This window comes from Vidua macroura, chromosome 18, assembly GCF_024509145.1.
Source record: "Vidua macroura isolate BioBank_ID:100142 chromosome 18, ASM2450914v1, whole genome shotgun sequence".
In the NCBI taxonomy this organism is placed as follows: Eukaryota; Metazoa; Chordata; class Aves; order Passeriformes; family Viduidae; genus Vidua; species Vidua macroura.
Genome location: NC_071588.1, coordinates 12,466,023 through 12,485,407, shown reverse-complemented (window position 1 = coordinate 12,485,407; position 19,385 = coordinate 12,466,023). Strand labels below are relative to the sequence as shown.

The following is a 19,385-nucleotide window of genomic DNA, read 5'->3' as shown; positions in this document are numbered from 1 at the left end:
CCTCGCTGTTTGCCCTGTCCCTGGGATGTCCCAGCTGTCCCCAGGGTGTCCTCACTGTCCCCGGGGCACTGCGGTGGAAGCAAGTCCCCCGTCCAGCCCGGGGTGGGGAGGACACTCCCCAGTGCGGCTCCAGCCCTCGGGATGTTCTGCTGGGGGCTGGCTCCTGTCCTTTAGGGAGAACGGGGCCCTTCCCTCTGCCCACCGAGGGCCTCGCAGGTCCCTCTGGATGAGCCGGGAATGCAGGCGGGAGTTGTTGCCGCAGGGATCGGAGGGGATGAACCCTGCTTGCCCCGCTGCTGCTCGGCTGGGCTCGCAGCCGAAAGCTTTTGGTTTCTTACTGGCAAAGCAGAGGGAAAAAGAGCTCTTTGTGCGGGCACATCTGGAACATCTGGTGCCGGGGTGCGTGTGCACTGCCCCGTCCAGCCCCGGGTCCCTGCCCCGCTCGCTGGGCACCCACAGCCCAGCTGCAGACATTTTCTCCCGACGCTTCCAAGTTATGACTGTCGGGAGGAAATTCTGGCAGGCGACTTGACAACGATCTGCCGAGTCCCCGAGGAGCGGATCCGCCTCTCGCTGAGATGGAGGAGAAGTGTCTCCTTCCTTCCTTCTTTCTTTCCTTCTTTCCTTCCTTCCTTCCCGGGGGAGCAGGGGCTGTCTGGCACGGGGGACGGGGAGATCGCAGGGGCGGCTGCAGCAGTAGGGGGCTTGGCTGCTTCAAACACCAGCTCCTCTTCCTCACCCACATTCCCAAGTGCCAGCGGCTCTGGCAGATGGGAATCTACAGGGATGATCACAGAGAAGCTGCAGGGAGGCTTTGGGAGCAGGGGGGGAATCACTCTCCCAGGAATTTCTACCTGCACCTTTTGCTGGTTCTCATATTCTGCTCAAGGTCTCAGTGGGGAAGCCTTATTTAAAGAATTTAGGTTTGCATCAGCAATTTCCTCCTCCCTCTCTTTTCTCCCAGCTTGTATTTCCCAGAATATTTCCTTAAAGACGCCACAAACTCAGGCACAGACTCCGCAGTTTCAAATGTTTGCAAACAAACTCCGGGTGCGGAGTCTCTTCCCCCGCAGCCGTGGGGTTGGAGGGGGCATTTCCCTGCTCAGGTACCCGCTCTGGGAGAAGCATCACACCCCTCTGGAGCCCAGGAAAGGGACAATTCCTCGTGCCCTTTGGATTCTGTTTATTCCCCCTGCCAGCACCACAACTGTGAGCGAGAGGCCATCTTAGGCAGAGGGGTTTGGGCTGAATCCTCCTTGGAATCCTCGCTTGGAATTAACACTGCGTGGCTGCTCACGGGGAGGGCTTGGTCCTCCCTCGCCCTCAGGGGCCGTTTTGGCCCTGTCAGATTTTTTTCCTCCCTCCCTGCTTTGCTTGTGTATTTTGTCTTTTCCATTTCAGTGGTGTGTCTGTACAAAGGCTTAGGAAATCTGCCAGATTCCCTAAATCAGTGCCTGAAAACAACTATTTTTAGTAACTGATAAGTCACATGAGCTCGGCTCGCATAGATTAGCATTTACCTTTCCCGAGGAACGAGGATATTGTTTGATACTTGTTGATACCATCAATTTTCCCCTAAAGAAACCCAACCCCGATAACGAGGGGCCGGGTTGGAGAGGCGGCTCCGAGCGGAGCTCGCATGCCTTTGTTCTACTCCCACTGCTCCGATCCTATCTGTGCGTTAAATCAAATCTATAGATGCAATCTGAGCCCTCCAAAAATAAATGTATTGTGTCCCGAAGAGGCCTGTGAGCCACTGTCTGGCTGAGACTGGATAAATCACGCTCGTTCCAAATGAGCCCTGATGGGCTCTGTGTGATAAGGGACCCGGGGTTGTCACCGTCCCCGCGGGATCTGGCTCGGGATGTGGCTGTGGGAAGCCCAGATGTCACCGGGATGGTGGCTCTGCGTGTGCAGCGTGGAAACCTGGAGGTTCTGTGTGTGTCCCTACAAAAACGGGGGCAATGATGCCAAGGAAACGCTTTCCATGGCTTCTCCTCTCCGTGACAATCCCAAAATGCTTAACGAGATCTAGCAATGCCCTTCTAGGGCAGGCTTGTCTTAATCCCATTTTCCAGAGTTTCAGGCTTACGTTTCCAGACGTGCTGGAACGTGCGGCTCTTCCTCGCTCTCAGAGGCCGGGGAGCTCGGTGCTCTCCCAGCAGGGATTATCCTTCATCCCCACCAGGCAGCAAAATGGAGCATCCCTGCCACATCTGGGACGAGGACTCCGAGCTGGCCCTGGGGTCACAGCCTGCCCCAAATGCCAGCTGTGAGGAGCAGGGGCTTGGGGATCCCGAATCCTCTCCTCTGGCACAGGGAAAAGCTGGTTTAGGATGGGGGCTGGGGCTGCTTCATCTTCCATAGGGAAGGGGAAAACCCCTGGGATCGTTGGGGTCCATTTCCATTCCTCTCCCACATGCACTCCTGGGTTTTTTACCACATCCATGTTCAGGGATGCTGGAGGGGCGAGGATGATGAGGCTGGTGCTGCTTCCAAGGAACAGCCTCTCTCCCACCGGCAGCACCTTCAGCTAATCCAGGAGGCAGAAAAATTCCACATCATCTCCCACCTGAGTCCTGGTGGAATTAGAGTCAGAGCCCTTGTAGGACAAGGAACAGGTCCCAGGAGGCCCCTGGAGAACTTTGCCACTGTTGTTGGTACTATGGCAACAAGTGCTAATGCAAAGCATGGACAGAAACTCGGGGGAACAAATTATCCTCAATTTTCCTCTGGCACGTCCCTGAGGATGCCAGGGCGAACAGGGCGAGAGCTCTGCCTTGGCTCCACGTGTCGGATTCATCCGTGGGGAAGGGAGGAATCCTCATCCTGCCCCTTCCCGTGTTGGGGAGGGGTGGTGGCAGCGCTCGGGAGATCCCAGAGCTGTCTCAGGGCCAGAATTTCACTGGGGTCTGCCTGGGGGCTGTGGGCTCGTGCCACAAGGAGCAGGATCTCCTCCCGAGGGTTTTAAACAGGGACACGAGTCACTCCTTAGAAAACCAGAGCCAACAGGATTTATTGGAAAATTTAATGCCAGGCAAGAAGGATTTTGGGGTGTCAGCAGCAAAGGAGGGGACATGAGTGGCTGAAAAGGAGCAGGAGTTTGTTCCTGGATGGACTCAGAGCTGGAAGCTCCAACCCTGACTTTATTGATGCTGGCTGGCAGCTCCCGAGCAATTACAGCTCCAGCCAACCTGCTGTGATTTTTAAATTTTCTTTTTCTTTTGTTTTTCCTAAATGGAGCCCCAATTCCCCTCTCATGCTGTGATTGGACCGCCAGACCATCCATCAAGTGGCATTTTCTCATTTATTTCCTCCCTACCTATTTTGTCTTCCAGGACAAAGTGGCGGAGTGTTAACACTGCTCCAATTTGTCACACTGGAGTCACTGGTGTAATTCCAAGCCTCTCAGAAAATTGATGGTGGCGGAATTGAGGTTTTACAGATGGGCCAAGCCCTAATAAGAACATCAGTTTGAGATGGGGTGAGCGGCAGAATTGACGCTTTTATCTAAATTCTGTTGGAGCCACACACCGCAGGCGCCGGGGAAATATTGGAGGGAACAGCAAAAGAGGAATGGCAGGCGTGGTGCAGAAATCTGCTCAGTCCTGAACTCCAAATTTACAACAAAACCCTGGTTCTGGCAGCTACAGAAAAAGGGGGATTTTGTCAACACAGTTGTCTTGGCAACATTAAAATGCATTTTGTGCATTCTGCTCGGGTTGTGTCGGGTGGGGTGAACGGGAGTTGGGTGAGGGGCTCCAATAAATTGCAGGAAAGTTTTGGGGTGGCTCTGCCTCCTCCAGCACTGCTGTTCCACGATCAGGAGTGTGCAGGACACTGGTCTGAATGGGATGGGATAGGATCAGACCAGAAAAAAATGGCACATTTGTGTTGGAAGGGAACTGCAATGATAATTTTAACTGCTTAGACATTCCAGTGGCTGTTGTGCCAGCAGGACCTGGATTTCCTTGGCTGCTTCATTCCCTGGAGAGGGGATGGACACCAAACCAAGTGCCAGGAGCTGGATAAATGCGCAGGTCCTGGGGCTTTGGGGCCGATTTATCCCAAAAGGAGCAAACAGTTGTGGTTTGTTTTCCAGGAAACAACCCCTGATTAGAGGCAGATGAACCCTCCTGGGGTCTGGCCATGGATTTATTTCTATCAGAAGCAAGGATTTATCTGATTAACTGCTCTTCCTGCAGGAACAGGAATGTTCTGGGTGCAGACAGGCACGGGGAGGTGAGGGGGTCTCCAGGGTGGAGCCTGTGGCATTCCATCCCTTTGGCAGGGTCCTTCCAGAGCCTGCTGGTGCCAGCTCAGGTCAGCGGGCACTGACTGGCACCAGGGCATTGTACAGATGGCAAAGTGCCTCATTCAGTCACTCCTGGTGTAAATCAGGCTTATTGGGGGCAAAGGCAAGGGGGAATAATGATTCCCAACCCAGAATGGTTGGGAATTGAGCTGGGAATGGGGAGGGAGAAACGGAGCCATCGTTTGGGTTTGGAGGGAAAAGGTCTCACCATTCCTGGGTGGATTTTGGGAAGGCTGAGGGGAGGTGGGGACTTAGAGCCGGAGGTGATGCCTGGAACAGAGGCTAGACAGAGCTAAAAGAATAAAGCAGGCATTTATTAAAGGCCTTCAAAGGACACACCTTGGGCAGTGCAAAAGGCTCACAGAGGCTACACCCAAGATGGATGATGGTTACAAGTTTCTCGGATGGATTTAATTTTGGTCTATTTGCATATCAGAGGTTAATTGTCCAATTATAGCTTCAGGTAATGAAGTCACATTCCCCTGGTTTCCTCCACCCCAATTCCCTTTTATTTATATTTTTTGGGCCTGAGGCTGTGTTGATAACCCTGGTTCTCAGGCCTGGAGGAATTGTTCAGTCTGCCCAAAATGTGAAGAGAGCTGACTAACACTCTGTACTGAGTTCAGAGTTGTACACTAATGCAGTGCAGGATCTGAAAAATGTAAAAGCTAAACCTTAAGGCATCAGAGGAACATTATCTGAGGATTAAAAGGCTGTGCACAAGGACACCCTGGGCAGGGATGGAGCATGGAACTGCTGGCACCAGCGAGCTGCCTGCCAGGGAATCACTTGAACATTCCCTTTTCAGAGGCACAGCCACGCAGGTTTACAGGAACTGTGCATATGTTGCATCCCAGCGCTCCTCAAACGATCCACCGATGCTCCGTGGGTCGTAAAAATTAAATGGGCATAAATCCATCAGCGCCAGGGCTCTTCCTCGAGTGCTATAAATCCCACGAAAGCTAATTAAAGAGGACAATGGTGCCCATTTAAAGCTGGCACAGGGATGCAGGAGCCATTATCACTGGGAAAACAGGGCTCCAAATGGATTTGTGAGGCCGAGGGGCTGGCGCTGAGCACGGCCCAGCCCGGCACAGCCGGCGGCTCCTGCCTGGCACAGTGAGGAGATTGTGTTAAAGCCCCCAGGATTGATTTCTCCTCTGCTTTGCCTTGGAAATCAAATCATCCCATTAAGGTTTGTGCCGGAGTTTGTTCTTGGAATGTTATCTGACAGCTCAAGGAGCTTCTCGTGGGGTTGGTTTGTTGAGCCTTCGTTGCTGCCAGAGGGGAACAGGCTCTGCTGCTCTTCCCTGAAAGCCTCCAAAGCAGGGGTGTTCCCAGGGATTGGTGTTGGGATCAGGGTTAAGGCTTGCCTGAGGTGCTGCCCCTCTGCAGGCCTTGTTGCTCTCCTGTAGTTTGAGTTGGGTTTATGCTTTGGGAAGGGCAGGGAAACCGAGGCAGGAGTGGGGTGGCACCATCCGTGGAGGTTTATTCCAGCAGGGTTTGTTCCCGACAGGGAGCTGAGCCCGGTTTTACTGGTGGATTTTTCATCTCCTGGCTGTCTTTTGGGGTGAAATAAGTGTTCCTACCCTGGTGAAACCCCGTCCTGCTCTCACTGTTTTTAGGAGTTAGACCTGACACCTCCAGCAGCTTTTAAATGTCTGATCTGGCTCTGGGGTCCATAACTCAGAGTCCTCATGGTGCTGGGAGGGAGAGCTGGGAATCTGTGGGCTCACAGAGCTCAGCCCAGCTCAGCCACCCACAGGGTTGAGCTCTTTGGGTTCTATCTGGGGTGTGTCCCCTCTGGAATCAAACCTGGGACACCCCACAGTGGGACAGGAGAGCCCTGACCCTCCTGGGGGAGTTTTCCAAGCCCTCCTGGTGTCTCCCACCTCCCTCAACTTCTCTCTCTCCCTCCTCTCTCCACTCTGAGTTTGTGCAAGGCTTTCCAGCTGGAAAATAATTGGACTCAATGGTCTTTAAGATTATTTTCCAATGCAAATGATGCCATGATTCTGTGAGAATCCTTATCCAACTATTCCCTAAAGGAGCAGGAGGCTGAGGGGTTTAGGGCCTATCTGTCCTCCCTCTCCTTGCCTGTCCCTCTCCTTTCTGGCTCTTTTCTGACCTTCCTGACTCTGAGGAGCAGCAGAAAAAAAGGATAAATCTCTGTATGGGTGTCGAGGTATCACTTAAAATCTACTTTTTTCTTCTCATCCCTTTTGTAAGGAATGCTGAGGTGTCGGTGGGTTTGGGGGCAGGGAACGATGAGCACCTAGAAGTGCCGGTGTTCCATGGGATTGCAGGATGGGGCTGAACACACACACAAGAAATGACAACCTTTTCCATGGAGATAGCTGGAAATTATCCCAGTGGGAGAAGAGTGAGGGATTAAACACCGGGGTTCCTCAGCTCTTTCCAGCGAGCTCAGCAAGTCCCGCTGTAAGGTCGAGCGGGGCTGAAGGACATCCACGGTCCCCTCCAGCTGTGCAGCATCTGCCCGTGTGAGCGGCTGGGAACGCCTGGCAGGGACGGGGACCCGTGCCAGGCGGTGCCCGCGGTGGCTTTGCCCGCCGAGACGGGCACGGTGCGCACACAGACCTCGCCCGGGGTGAGCGCTGCGCTGCCGGGGAGGAGCCCCGAGCGAGCAGCAGGGCTGGCCCCTCGCAGGACGCTGCTGTTCGGTGCTCCCGTGGCACTTCGGCTGCTTCCGAAGCCACCTTTGTCCCCACGGCGTCAGCCGAGGCTCGTTAGGATGAGTTTGCTGTGACTCAGCGCCGTGCTGGACGTCAGGGGGACGGTCACCTTGAGGGGGAGCGGGGTCGGGAAAATCAGAGCCCGGCAGGGAGAAGGAAGCTGCTCCTGCGGTTCCCAAAGAGCCTGGGAAAGGGGGAAACTCGGCTGGGGCCCCGCTGGGAAAGCGGGGTTGGCATGGGGAAGGGACGGAGGGGTGGGAGGGAAGGAAAGGGACAGGACCTGCCGGGTAGAAGCGAATTCCCGCCTTCCTCCATCCTCCCCGAAACTTCCCCGTCCTGCTCTGCTGTCCGAGCCTCGGGAGGTGGCACAGCCCATCCCGGGGTCCTGGTCCAGGGTCATTTGCAGGAAGTAACCTGGCAATTAGGGCATTAATTAGCCCTTGAGGATGTGACCCGGTGGTATTTAACCCTTTCCAAGATGATGCTCTGCAGGGTCGAGTCACAGCAGGGGAAGGGCCACAGGGGTTAAACCCATCGGTTTGGGTTATGGATCTCTAATTGTTTTATTCCTAATTCGCTGCTAGAAAGCCCAGCCTGGGGCCAGCAGCATTCCTCACATGAGGATTAACGTGCCCAAGCGGCGCTGGTGTCCCTGCCCTGCTCCTCAGGTCCCTGTTTGTCCCATCTGGGGGCTGGAGGGAGGTCCCGGCAGAGGGGGGCTGGAGGTGCCAATGCTGCCCTAAATATGGGGAGAGAGAAGATTGTTTTCCTTGCCATGGCAGCGCCTCCAGCAGAACAAGTGCCCTCTGTTCTCTGCCTAAAACTCCGATTTTAAAAAAGAAAAGAAGGTGCTGGCTCGATGCGAAGTGTCAGGGCACAGTCCTGGAGAGAAACATTCTCCAGAGCATCTGAGAAACGCGAGGGGAGCGCGGGGAGGCTTTGGGAGCAGAAGTGACAGAAGCCAAGCGTGGCTTGTAAGAACAAGGGTCCCATCAGGAGCCAATGGGCTGTGACTCCCCGAACCCTGCGAGGGCTGTTCCAGCCGTGCCCAGCTGCACGAGGCTCCCCCGAGGGCGGGATGAGCTCCGCGGCGCTCTCCGGGCGATGGTTCCCCTCCGCTGAAGCAGCTGGTGCGGGAGCAGTTCGCAGCCCGATGGCAGGGCTGGGCTCGGGGGAGGGCGAGCGTCGCCTCCTTCTCCCCGTGCCAGGCTGGAAACATGGGGAGAGGAGGAGCTGAGCGGTGATCCCTGCAGCCAGCCTTAAAAGCAGTTGCCTTTGGAAGTGTTTTCCTAACTCGGGGGAAGGGGAGCTGAGCGGCCTCTTCTGTCCCCTCGTTGTGCTCGTGGCTGCTGCTCCTGGAGCCACCTCGGAGTGACAGCACCTCCGGAACAGGTTTCCTCCCGGGCGGGGCTGCCCGTCCCCTGTCTGCTTCTCACCCAGCAGCTTGTGGGATGCTCTGGAGAACACGTGGAGAGGGGATCCCGAGCCGGCAGGAGCCACGGCCGAGCCCCGCGGGGTGTGCGAGCCCTGCAGGGTGGGGCAGAGCGGGCAGCGCCCGAGCCGGGCCCAGCGCTGCCCTGCCCAGCGCTGCCCTGCCAGGGCTCCCCGCTCCCCCCGCGGCCCCCGCCGAACAGATGGTGCCGATTTTCGCAGGGGGAGGTGGAGGAAACAAAGCCCGGAGAGCTGCGAGGCTGCAGCCTGGCTCCCAAACGCAGCCCGGGGGGGTGACATCTGTGGGGACGGGGTGCCTGTGGCGTGCCCAGCCCCGTGCTCAGCAGGCACTTGCGCCTGCCCTGCCTCACTTATCTCCCTCCTTTGTTGGTTTTCCCCCTCCTTTCCAGATAAAGAAGCCCGCGCACCGTCGGCGGGGATGCCGGTGAAGCGAGCGGGCTGCCTCCCCCTCTGTGCCCGGCGCGGGACCAGCGGCTGACTGGAAGCTGGAATGTTTGCCACTCGAGGCGATGCCCAGCCCTGCCCGCCCTGCTCCTAGCCTGGCTTCCCAGGGGTGACATTCCCGGTTTTCTGCTGTTCGGAGGGCAGTGCCACCGAGCATGCCGCAGGAAGCCCCTCGGCAGCCGAAGCCCAGGGGAGTTTTCCAGTGAGTCCAGCTCCTTAAAAGCCAGAGTTGCCTCTTCCCACCCCGGCGTTGGGAAGCGCCTCGGACAGCGAATTCCCCTGCGCCCAGCGGGTGTTGAGGTCCTGGAGAGCGGGCTGGAGGAGGGGGCTGCCATGGAAGAGAATGTGTTCAGCGTGCAGCAGATCCAGCCCAACGTCATCTCGGTGAGGCTCTTCAAGCGCAAGGTGGGCGGCCTCGGCTTCCTGGTGAAGGAGCGCGTCAGCAAACCGCCCGTCATCATCTCGGACCTGATCCGGGGCGGGGCCGCCGAGCAGAGTGGCCTCATCCAGGCTGGGGACATCATTCTAGCCGTCAATGGCAGGCCCCTGGTGGACATGAGCTATGAGACGGCGCTGGAGATCCTGAGAAGCATCGCCTCCGAGACCTACGTGGTCCTCATCCTGCGCGGCCCCGAGGGCTTCACCACTCACCTGGAGACCACTTTTACGGGCGACGGGACGCCCAAAACCGTCCGTGTCACCAGACCCCTGTGCCCGGCTCCGAAGGCGGTTGACTTGTCCAACCCAAGCGTTCCCGGCAAAGAGCAGCCACTGCCAGCAGCCATGGGATCGCTGTGGACCAGGGAAATGGGGAAGGAGGTGCAGCCCATGGTCCACGTTAACGGCGTCGTTCCCGGCAGCAAAGGGCCGGACGCCGGCAAGGGCAAGGACAAGGACGGGGCTTGTGGTCACTCCTGTCTCAACGGCGGCGTGGAAGACAACGAGCTGCTCAAAGAGATCGAGCCCGTCCTGGACCTGCTGAAGAGCAGCAGTAAGGACAGCGATGGAGATGCGCCCTCCAAGGTAGAGACACGGGATATAGAAGTCCAGGTGGACTGGTAGGTCGCTAAATACATTTTTTACCTTTGGCGGAATGTGCTGGTTTTGGCTCCCCGAGGTGTCGGTGAGCGCCTCTCCACAGCTGGCTGCTGCCTGGCACAGCAGGGTGGAGATGGAGAGGAAGGGATGAGAAAAATGGGGAAGTGGTCGGTGAGGGGAAGATGAAAAGTTGGGAGAAGATTGTGGAAGAAAGATGTAAGCGTGGGAAATTGGGGAGATCAGGAATAACGTCTCACGGAAAGCTGAGCTGTGTGATGTGGTGGATCACAGGCTGAGCTGGGCTAAATCTCTGCTCCATGTTCTCAGTTCCATTTGTTTTAAGTTGAAGCAAAATCCTGTGCCTCAGTTTCCCTACCTGCCGTGGTATTTCTGTCTTTGTGGTCCTGCCTTAGAGCTCTCTGGTTGAAATCCGCTTTAACGGGAGAGGAGGCAGGAAGGTCGGACCAACAGGGCACGGTGCTTCCCAGGAGAAATGAGCTTCCAAACCTTTTGGGAGAGGGGAGGAAAGCCCCAGTCCAGCTCCATCTGAAGCCAGGACAGGCCGAGGGCAGTGGGACCAGCCTGGTGGGAAGGGGGGAGATGTTTTCTGTCGACAGCTCGGCATGGCCAGTCCTTGTGGAAATGCCAGGATGGATCTGCCCCTGCTCCTAGTGAGCCAGATCACTATTTCAGGACTTGTGTGCATGGGTGGGGACGTGAACAACGCTTGTCCCACGTCCTGTTGGGGAGGGGGAAGTGGGACAGCTCCCGATTTTCCTCAGCGTCTCCCTGAGCTGTAGCGTACCGCTCCGGAGCCGGGGCAGCTCCCCGGGGCCCTTCCTGCTTTCCAGAGCTGTCGTTTGCAACTGGTTTTTTTTCAGTCCCATCTCCCTCTCCTCCTGACCGTTCATTAACACTGTTGGGTTGCCTTTCCCTGTTGCTTTTCCCCAGGTCCCCAAACACATTTTAGCAGTGCCAAGTGCTGCGGCAGGTTGTGGCTGCCCTCACTTATTGACTGGCTGGAGCAGCCCCGAGGGTTTGCTGGAGCTGCAGATCTGTGGCTCGGCCACGGAAAGATCTGTAATTCCAAGTTCTCTGTAATTTCAGGTTCTCTTGCTGTAGACACTTCTTAGGAAAAGGAAAACATTGTGTTAATTTTTCTTTATCAGAAACAAGAGGGGAGAGCCACAGCGGGGTCCCCCCCATGGGCTCCCCGCCAAGGCTGAGCTCCCGCTCGCTCCCACCCCAATCCCACCCACACCCTCTGTGTTTTCCACCTTCCTTGTTTTATTTTCAGTTGTTTTCATGTCGTTTCTGCTCTCCCAATTTATTCCTGTTTCCTGTGGAGGACACGGTACTCAAGGCTTGTTAGGGTGCTCACACTGAGTCAGAGAGAAAAAAATATCTGCTGGGCTCGGTGCCGGTGTCTGGGAGTCCTTCCTGCCACCCCCTCCCCAGCACAGCTACTCTCCAGGTCTTGTTCACTTGGGAATTCTTGGGATTTGGAAAATTCAGAAATTTGCTGTGCAATGGGAAGTGATTTAACCCCCCAGGCTCAGGACGCTCTCCAAAAACCTCTCTGGACTGTGCATGTTTTAATCCCATCCTGGGAGAGCCTGGTTGAAGAATTGAGACATTGAAAGGGTCAGGACTGGATACAAAATGTGCAGGGGGGGACTTCAAAATCCCCTCTGGTTTAGCTCAGGGACTTGGGGGTCGCAGCCCAGCAAAGCCCCCAGAGGACACAATCCCAAACATTGGGATTGAACATGGGCAGCTTCACCCTTCAAACCATGTCCCCCATCCCACCGGCTGCAGGATCTCCAAGGAAATTTTGCTCCAGCTGTGGGGAGGATGAAAAACGTGATTCTACTCTGAGGAGTCTCTTTTATTCAGAGATTAAACAGAAATGCTTTGATTTCACTTTGATTTCACTTAAACTAAAGGACCTTGAAGCAGTAAAGCGGGGACTTCATCAAAATCTCAATATTTTGTTTTCAATATCCTAATTAAAAAAAAAAATCTTTGTAATCTCTACACCTTGGGGATTAAAATCCACTTTTCAGTCAAATTCTCCTGCTTGATGAAAAGCTCTTGTGGAAGGACTCGGTGTGAGGGAAAAGACCCAGGCTGGAGCAGAGTTGAAAGATTCACTGCAGGGAGAAGCTGTCAGGAGCTGCTGTGCAGGGCAGAGGGCATTTCCGTGGGATTGGGCTGGGGATGATTCATCTCCTCGGCTTGGCTCACACAGAACCGGGGCATCCTGAAGGTCTCCTGCACTCCAAGTTTTCTTGGATGGCAGGAGAAGTGCAGAAGGGTCAGGGAATAATGGGGAGTGGATATCTGGGGAGAGTGCTGGTCGATGCCAAGGAAATGCCAGAAGAGCTCCAGTGAGCCTTATCAGATGGATGCAGCTCGGCCCTGACTTCTCCGGGCAGGAATAGCGCAGGAATTGAGCTCTGCCTACAGCCAGGAGGGTGCAAAACCTGGCTCAAGGTTGAGCTGGACACCTCCAGCCTGGCCTGTTTGGTGTAGATCCAGCTGGAGATGACGGGTTTGGGATGGATCCTGTTCTGTCCCCTCTTTGCCTGGTGCTGACCTTCCCAGCCCGGGGCGCTTTGTCGGAGCCGATCCAGCTCAGGGAGCTGTGACAGCATTCCCAGGGCAAAGGGAATGGCACAAGGCTGAGCTTGCCCACAGGGAGCCAAAAACTTCTTGCTCAAGATGGGCTTTGGCAAAAACAATTGGAACTACACCTGGTGCTTTGGGCTTCCAGCTCCTCTCTCCAGAGTTACTTCCAAGGAAAGCTGGAAGGGAGCCTACAAGAAAGATGGAGAGAGACTTCTTACAGGAGCATGGAGGGACAGGATAAGGGGAATGGATTCAAAATGGGCAGGGTTAGGTGGGATATTGGGCAGGAATTGTTCCCTGGAGGGTGGGCAGGCCCTGGCACAGGGTGCCCAGAGCAGCTGTGGCTGCCCCTGGATCCCTGGCAGTGCCCAAGGCCAGGCTGGACAGGGCTTGGAGCAGGCTGGGACAGTGGAAGGTGTCCCTGGCCAGGGCAGGGGGTGGCACTGGATGTTCTTTAAGATCCTTTCCAATCCATCTTGTGATTGATTGGTTGATTGATTGATCCTAAGTTTGCTTTGGGGACACAATCAGTTCCTCTCCATCCCCTGCCACCACGGTCTGCATTCCCCACGGGAATTCTCCTTGCTGGCTTCTCCCCCCACCGTGTGCCCTCGGGGTGTGTCCATGGAGTGGCCATGACCACGGCTCAGGCCATCTGCAGTCAGAAAAGGGAGCACAGATGTGGGGCTCAAGGTATGATGAGAGCTGGCATTTCTGCCATGAGGCTCACCGTGGGCTAGGAAGCAAAAATAGAGTTTGATTCACTCCCTGCCAGCAAACCCAGGTCTGTTTTTCCCTCAGAGCTCTGGGGAGATTGTCAGGTCCCATCTTCCCTCCTTCTTCCCCCCCTCCCCACTGAGTTGCCAGGGTTTATTTTCCTTCCCAGGTCTCTTCCATGACATGAGCAGCATGATGGAAACATGGCAGTTTCAGTCCAAGCAGCAGCCCCGAGAGAGAGAAGTGTGCTGAGAGCAGGAATTCAGTTCAGGAAAGGTTTCAAGGTTTCAGGCTCCAGCTTGCCTTGGAACAAACCCCATAATTTTACAGTTCCTGAAGAGAAAATTCTCTTCCTTCCACTGTCCTCAGGACTGCCAAAATCTCTTTGTGTTGCTCAAAACATTTCATTTGCATTTCTGATCTGTCTTCATTCTGCTGCACTTGGACACAAAACTTTAAAACCTCAGAAAGGAGAAGGTTCCCTGGAATTTCCACATTTGTGCCATTCTGGAAATGGATGCAGGGAGCTCTGGCAGGGAATATCCTTCTCCTGCTCCCCTGGCCGAGGCTTCTTCCTCATCACTCTCCTCCCTCACTGATCCAGAGAGGCATTTTGTGCCTGGAAACCACATACTCCACCCAAATATATCCCATATTCCACCCAAATATATCCTGTATTCCACCCCAAATATATCCCATATTGTCCCCAGATATATCCCATATTCCATATTCCACCTAAATATATCCCATATTCCCCCCAAATATATCCCATATTCCCCCAAATATATCCCATATCCCATATTCCCCCCAAATATACCCCATATTGTCCTCAAATATATATCCCATATTCCTCCCAAATATATCCCATCTTCCCCCAAATATATCCCATACTCTCCCCAATATACCCCATATTCCACCCAAATATATCCCATATTCCACCCAAATATATCCTGTATTCTACCCCAAATATACTGCATATTGTCCCCAGATATATCCCGTATTGTCCCCAAATATATCCCATATTCCCCTCAAATATATCCCATACTCCACCCAAATATATCCCATATTTCACCTGAATATATCCCATATTGTCCCCAAATATATCCCATATTTCCCCCAAATATATCCCATATTCTTCCCAAATATATCCCATATTGTCCCCAAATATATCCCATATTGCCCCAAATGTATCCCATATTCCTCCAAATATACCCCATGTTCCACTCAAATATATCCCATATTGCCCAAATGTATCCCATATTCCCCCCAAATGTATCCCCTATTCTGGCCAAATATATCCCATATTGTCCCCAGATATATCCCATATTGCCCCCTAATACATCCCATATTCGCCCAAATATTCCCCCAAATATGTCCTATATTCTGCCCAAATACATCCCATATTCCCCCCAAATAGATCCCGTATTCCTCCCCAGCCCCGGGCTCATCCCTGTGTGCTGCTCCCAGTGTGCCCTGGCGTGCCCAGCCCTTGTCCCCGTGTGTGATCCCAGCAGATCACCTGGCCCAGGTGTGACCCCGCAGGAGATCCACGTGTGACTCCCAGCACACCTGAGCTCCTTCCTGCCTCTGCCCAGGCTGGGATCCTGCAGGTGCTCGCTGGGAGAGGCTGGGAAGGGGCAGGAGCCGCTGCAGCTCGGTGCTGGTTGAATTTTGAGCCGTGCTGGTGGGACTTTGGGATTGCTTGGATCTGTTCCCAGGTCTTTCCGTGTCAGTGCCTCCTCAAAGGCATTTGCCAGCCTCATATTTCACAGACTCCCTGAGGCTGCAGCTTGCTCGGCTCATTAGTCCCTGATCCCAGCGCTGGGCACATTCCTGACTTTCTGAGGCCGCAGGATCTTCTCCAGATCATTCCACAGGTTCTTCCTGAGGCTTTTGTCCTCCTGCTTCCGTGCTGTGCCAGATCCCCTCTCCCACTTGTTCCTTGCTTGGATCACCCCGCAGTTCCCACCATCCCTGCTGCCTCTCCAGGGAGTGCATCCCAGGCTTTGGAGTTATTCCTTCTCCCAAATTCCCACCTCCTTCCCGAGCTCTGCTCCATCCTCTGTGCCCTGCAAATCCCTTCTCCTGCCCCATCCCTCTCCCTCTGCTCTTGTCCAGACCTTGCTGAACCCTCCAGCCTGCAACCAGCACATTTTCCAACTGCCCCAGGGAAGGAAGCATTTTGATTTTAATTAAATTAATTTAATTAAATTAATTAAATTAGGGAATTTTGATTTCTGAGGCTGCCCTGCCCCTCTGGAATGTGGTTTTCCATGGGGCAAAAGAAAGGTGAGGCAAGAGCTGCTTATCCCAGCCCCAAGCACCAGAAGGAGAAGCGCTGCAAGTGCAGCAATTCCCGAGGAAACATCAGGGAATGAGCTAAGAAGAAGGAATTTCTCTCCTGAGGTTTGAGCTTCCCACGCAGCCCCAGGCTCAGGTTTTCCAGGAGAAGGAAGAAGCCCTGGTCACAGCACAGGGTGATGTTATCAGTGTCACCAGAGCTGTCACCAGAGGTGTGGGCACTGCCATCCTTATCATCCATCCAGCCCGGGGTGGCAGCAGCCAGGGCTGCCTCTGCTCCCTGCCTGGGAAGTCAGAGAGATCCTTCTGCCAAGGAAATTCAAAGGAGCCGAGTGACAAACTGACAAACTTCCCTTTCGCTCTTTTTTTCCCCCCTTTAATTTCTTTTTGGAAAAGCTTTGGAGAAATTTCTGAAAGGGCTGTCTCAGCAACTTCCCTTCTGCCTCATCTCTCGGAGCACTGCAACATCATCAAATTAGTCAAAAGAAAACAGTGGTGCCTCTCATTTCTCCAAACAGCCAGATGCTCTTTCCAAGGGGAGGCAGCATCCCAGGCTCTGCCTGGCACCAGTGGGGGAGGGCAGGATTCCTCTTTCCTTTTTAAAGTATCAAATTTGGCTTTCAGATCAGAAAAAACCCTCAAACAGGGGTTTGGATCTCTCTGGATCCAAGAGATCTGGCCAAGAGTGTGTGATGGATCTGGGAGTGGTCAGAGAGGGATGCCTGGATCCTGGATCTGGCTTTTGGGAGAGTTCATCCAACCGATGGCCTCCACCTTCAGCATTGCTTCCAGTTCCTCAAAGACATCGAAGTGGGGATTAAAAACATCTCATGGAATGGTTTGGGTTGGAAGAGACCTTAAAGCTCATCCTGTTCCACCCCTGCCATGGGCAGGGACACCTTCTGCTATCCCAGGCTGCTCCCAGCCCCAGTGTCCAACCTGGCCTGCAGTTCTCCAAAAAGAGGAGCCAGCTCCTGTCTCCCTGTGGCTCTCCCAAGGCAGATCCCTGGGGATGTCCAGCCTGGCTCCCTCGAGGGAGCTGTGCCCCCCCCCCCAGTGCCCACCAGAATATCTTTTGATTTTGATTTTGATAAAATCCTTTTGGGAACATTACCCAGGGGCTGAGCTCGGACACAGAGTTGTGGCTGTCCCCTCAGCCTCCTCGAGCTGTGAGTGACATCCTCACAGGTCACCCTGTGCCTCTGGGGGCTGCAGCAGCCACGGCAAGAGAGGAAAATAACTCATCCCAAAAATCCTGTTCCAGTCCCAGCTCGCAAACAAGGCCCTTACAAGCGAGGGCAGGAAATATTTGTGAAATGAAGCAATTGATGGTTTTTATTTTTCTTCCCCCATCTGTGCTCGGACTGGGGTGAGGCTCTGGCTGCTCTGAATGGGCTTTTCTCTCCCTGCCTCTCTCCAAAAAGACAGAGCCGGATCCTTCTGGGCAGCCTCATCCGGGGGAGGTTGCACTGGCTCAGGGCAGCCCCTGGCCAGGCACAGCACCAGGAACACCCCCAGGTCACTCTGGTGGCTTTGTCACAGCCACGCCTGGCTGTGCTTTCCCAGCAGGGTCAGCCCCTCAGTGCCAGGCTCATGCAGCCGTGAACCCGTGGGGAAGAGCAGCACGAATCCCGCTCCTGCCACACCTGCAGGCATGCAAGGGAGGTGGAGCATCCCGGTAATTCCCACCTGGATGTCCCTGTCCCTCAGCACGGGGCACCTCGCTGCCAGGCGGTGCTCGAGGCCAAGGAATGGGAGCAATCCCTGCTCCAGAAGGACCTGGAAATCCCAAACCACCCAAATTAATACCCAGCTTCATTTGACATCTGGGATTTCTCCAGCTGCCAACATTTATGGCTTTGCTGATGAGATCCCACAATGAGATCCCACATTCCAAGGCCTCCAGCTGCTGCTGCCGATGGATGGATCCCTCTCCAAGCTTCCCTCGTGCTGGCACTGGCCCTGCAGACCCTTCTCAGGTACCAGCACCCTTTTGGAGGTACCTGTGGGATCTCTGGCTGATCCCAAACTTCTCCTGGAGAGGCCCCGTGGTTTTCCAACGGGTTCCTTCTGTGAAGTCCCAAGTTCCAGGAGAGCCAAGGGATCTCTTCCTTATGGATTCAGTGCTTCTGTCTGGATTTTGGGCCCGATGTGAGGAGCAGCTGAGGCTTGTCAGCTGCTGGAGGTGACTTCAGGACCTCAATGCCCCTGTGCTGACCTGGCTCAGTGTCCCTGTCGGATTAAGCCCTTTCCTGACCCAGAGATGGGGCAACTGAGAAGCATTTTAAAAACTTTTATTCCATTTTCAGTCTGGTGAGAAGGGTGAGACAATACAGGTGTAACAATTCACACCATCACTATCAGAAGCCAACTATTTCCTAATTACAAAACACTGTAAGTGTTTCCTGGCCTATCAGCTTTAGCCACACCATGCTGTAGATGCCTTAAAGCTAATAATCCAAAATTACTCTTTGTGAGTCCCACTACAATGCACCTTTCATAGTTCCATTTCTCCAAAGTATCCAGTCTTATTTGCAAGGCCATCTTTGAAACTTGTTTCTAGCTCCATTTCTCTCCCAGCAATGTCTGCCCTATTCCATGGCATTTCTTATCTCAAGGTTTGCATACAGATGCTCACTGTGTGGGCCTTCTGTCAGGCTTGGAGAATTCTCCACAAATCCATTTCCCACACGTCCCCTGGCAGGATGGGATCAGGGCAGGAGGGCAGGGATGTGCAGCCGTGGGAATGAGAGCTGTTAAATGGAGATTTAACAGCTGGGCCTGGCTCCGAGGGGACAGCCAGGCCAGCTGTGGTTCCATCCTGCTAATTCCCTGCCTGCCTGCTGGGGATTACTGGGAGGGAGGCAGACTGGGCAGGAGAGCCTGAGCTTGCCCTCTGGATTGGGCACAGAGGGGTTGTGCAGCTCGTGGCTGTCCCTGTCCCCGGGATCCCTGTGGATTCTGGGATCTGTGTGGATCACCACCCCCTGCAGCGGAGATTGGGATCTGTTGCCTTTGGCTGAGGTGCTGCGGGTGGGGTTTCTTAAAAGCTTTGTTTTATCTGATTGAAACCCTTTCACTTTTATCTGATTGAAACCCTTTCACATCCTCCTAGGAGCCAGGTCACCAGGGAACAGCTTTCATGGCCTGGAGGGGCACAGAAATCCCAGCAAAAACGGCCCTTAGGCACCTGTGCCTCCCCACTTGCACCAAGGTGGCCACTTTCCAATGTTTGGAAGGCGGCCAGAGCCCCGGGAAATATTTTGGCAGCTGAGCATGATTCTGTAAAAGCAGAAAAATGACAGAAAAAGCACAGGGAGATGCTCTTTAAATGAAGTCTTTTCCTTAAGCTAAAGGAGTTCAAGGACTGTGAAACTGAATTTATTTGTATTTATTTGTCTTCCTGAAATTGAATCAGAAGCATCCTGTTGCTTTGATTTATGCCTTGGGTGCAAGTGTCCTACTTTGGTCAGTGCCCAAACCCTGCCACCGTTAATGAGAATTCTCATTATTGATTCAGTGGCACCTGGAAGGCTTTTAAGGACTGACAGGAGGAGCAAAACAATTCCAGAGGGCTTTTCCTCAGTGCCTGTGCCCATCCTGACCCGTGCCCCTGCTCAGCCCAACCCAGGAGCCCCTTCCCTGGTGGCCTTGGTGGTGCTGGTGACAGAGGTGCCACCCCTGCCTGCCTGAATGTCACCTCTCTGAACCCCGTTTGTTTTCTCCTTGGTGAGGAGAGGTTTTGCATCAGCTCTGGTGGCATTTCAGAGCCTGTCCCACATCCCAAAAGG

General features: G+C 54.3%; 1 protein-coding gene across 1 annotated transcript in view; it reads left to right on the top strand.

The window, feature by feature from the left end:
* Positions 1-9,240: 9,240 nt before the first annotated feature.
* The window catches only part of NOS1 (nitric oxide synthase 1), a 45,008-nt gene continuing 34,863 nt past the window's right edge, over positions 9,241-19,385 (top strand). The window contains 1 exon segment of the mRNA XM_053993988.1: positions 9,241-9,965. Within this exon segment, the coding sequence (XP_053849963.1) occupies positions 9,241-9,965 (725 nt within the window).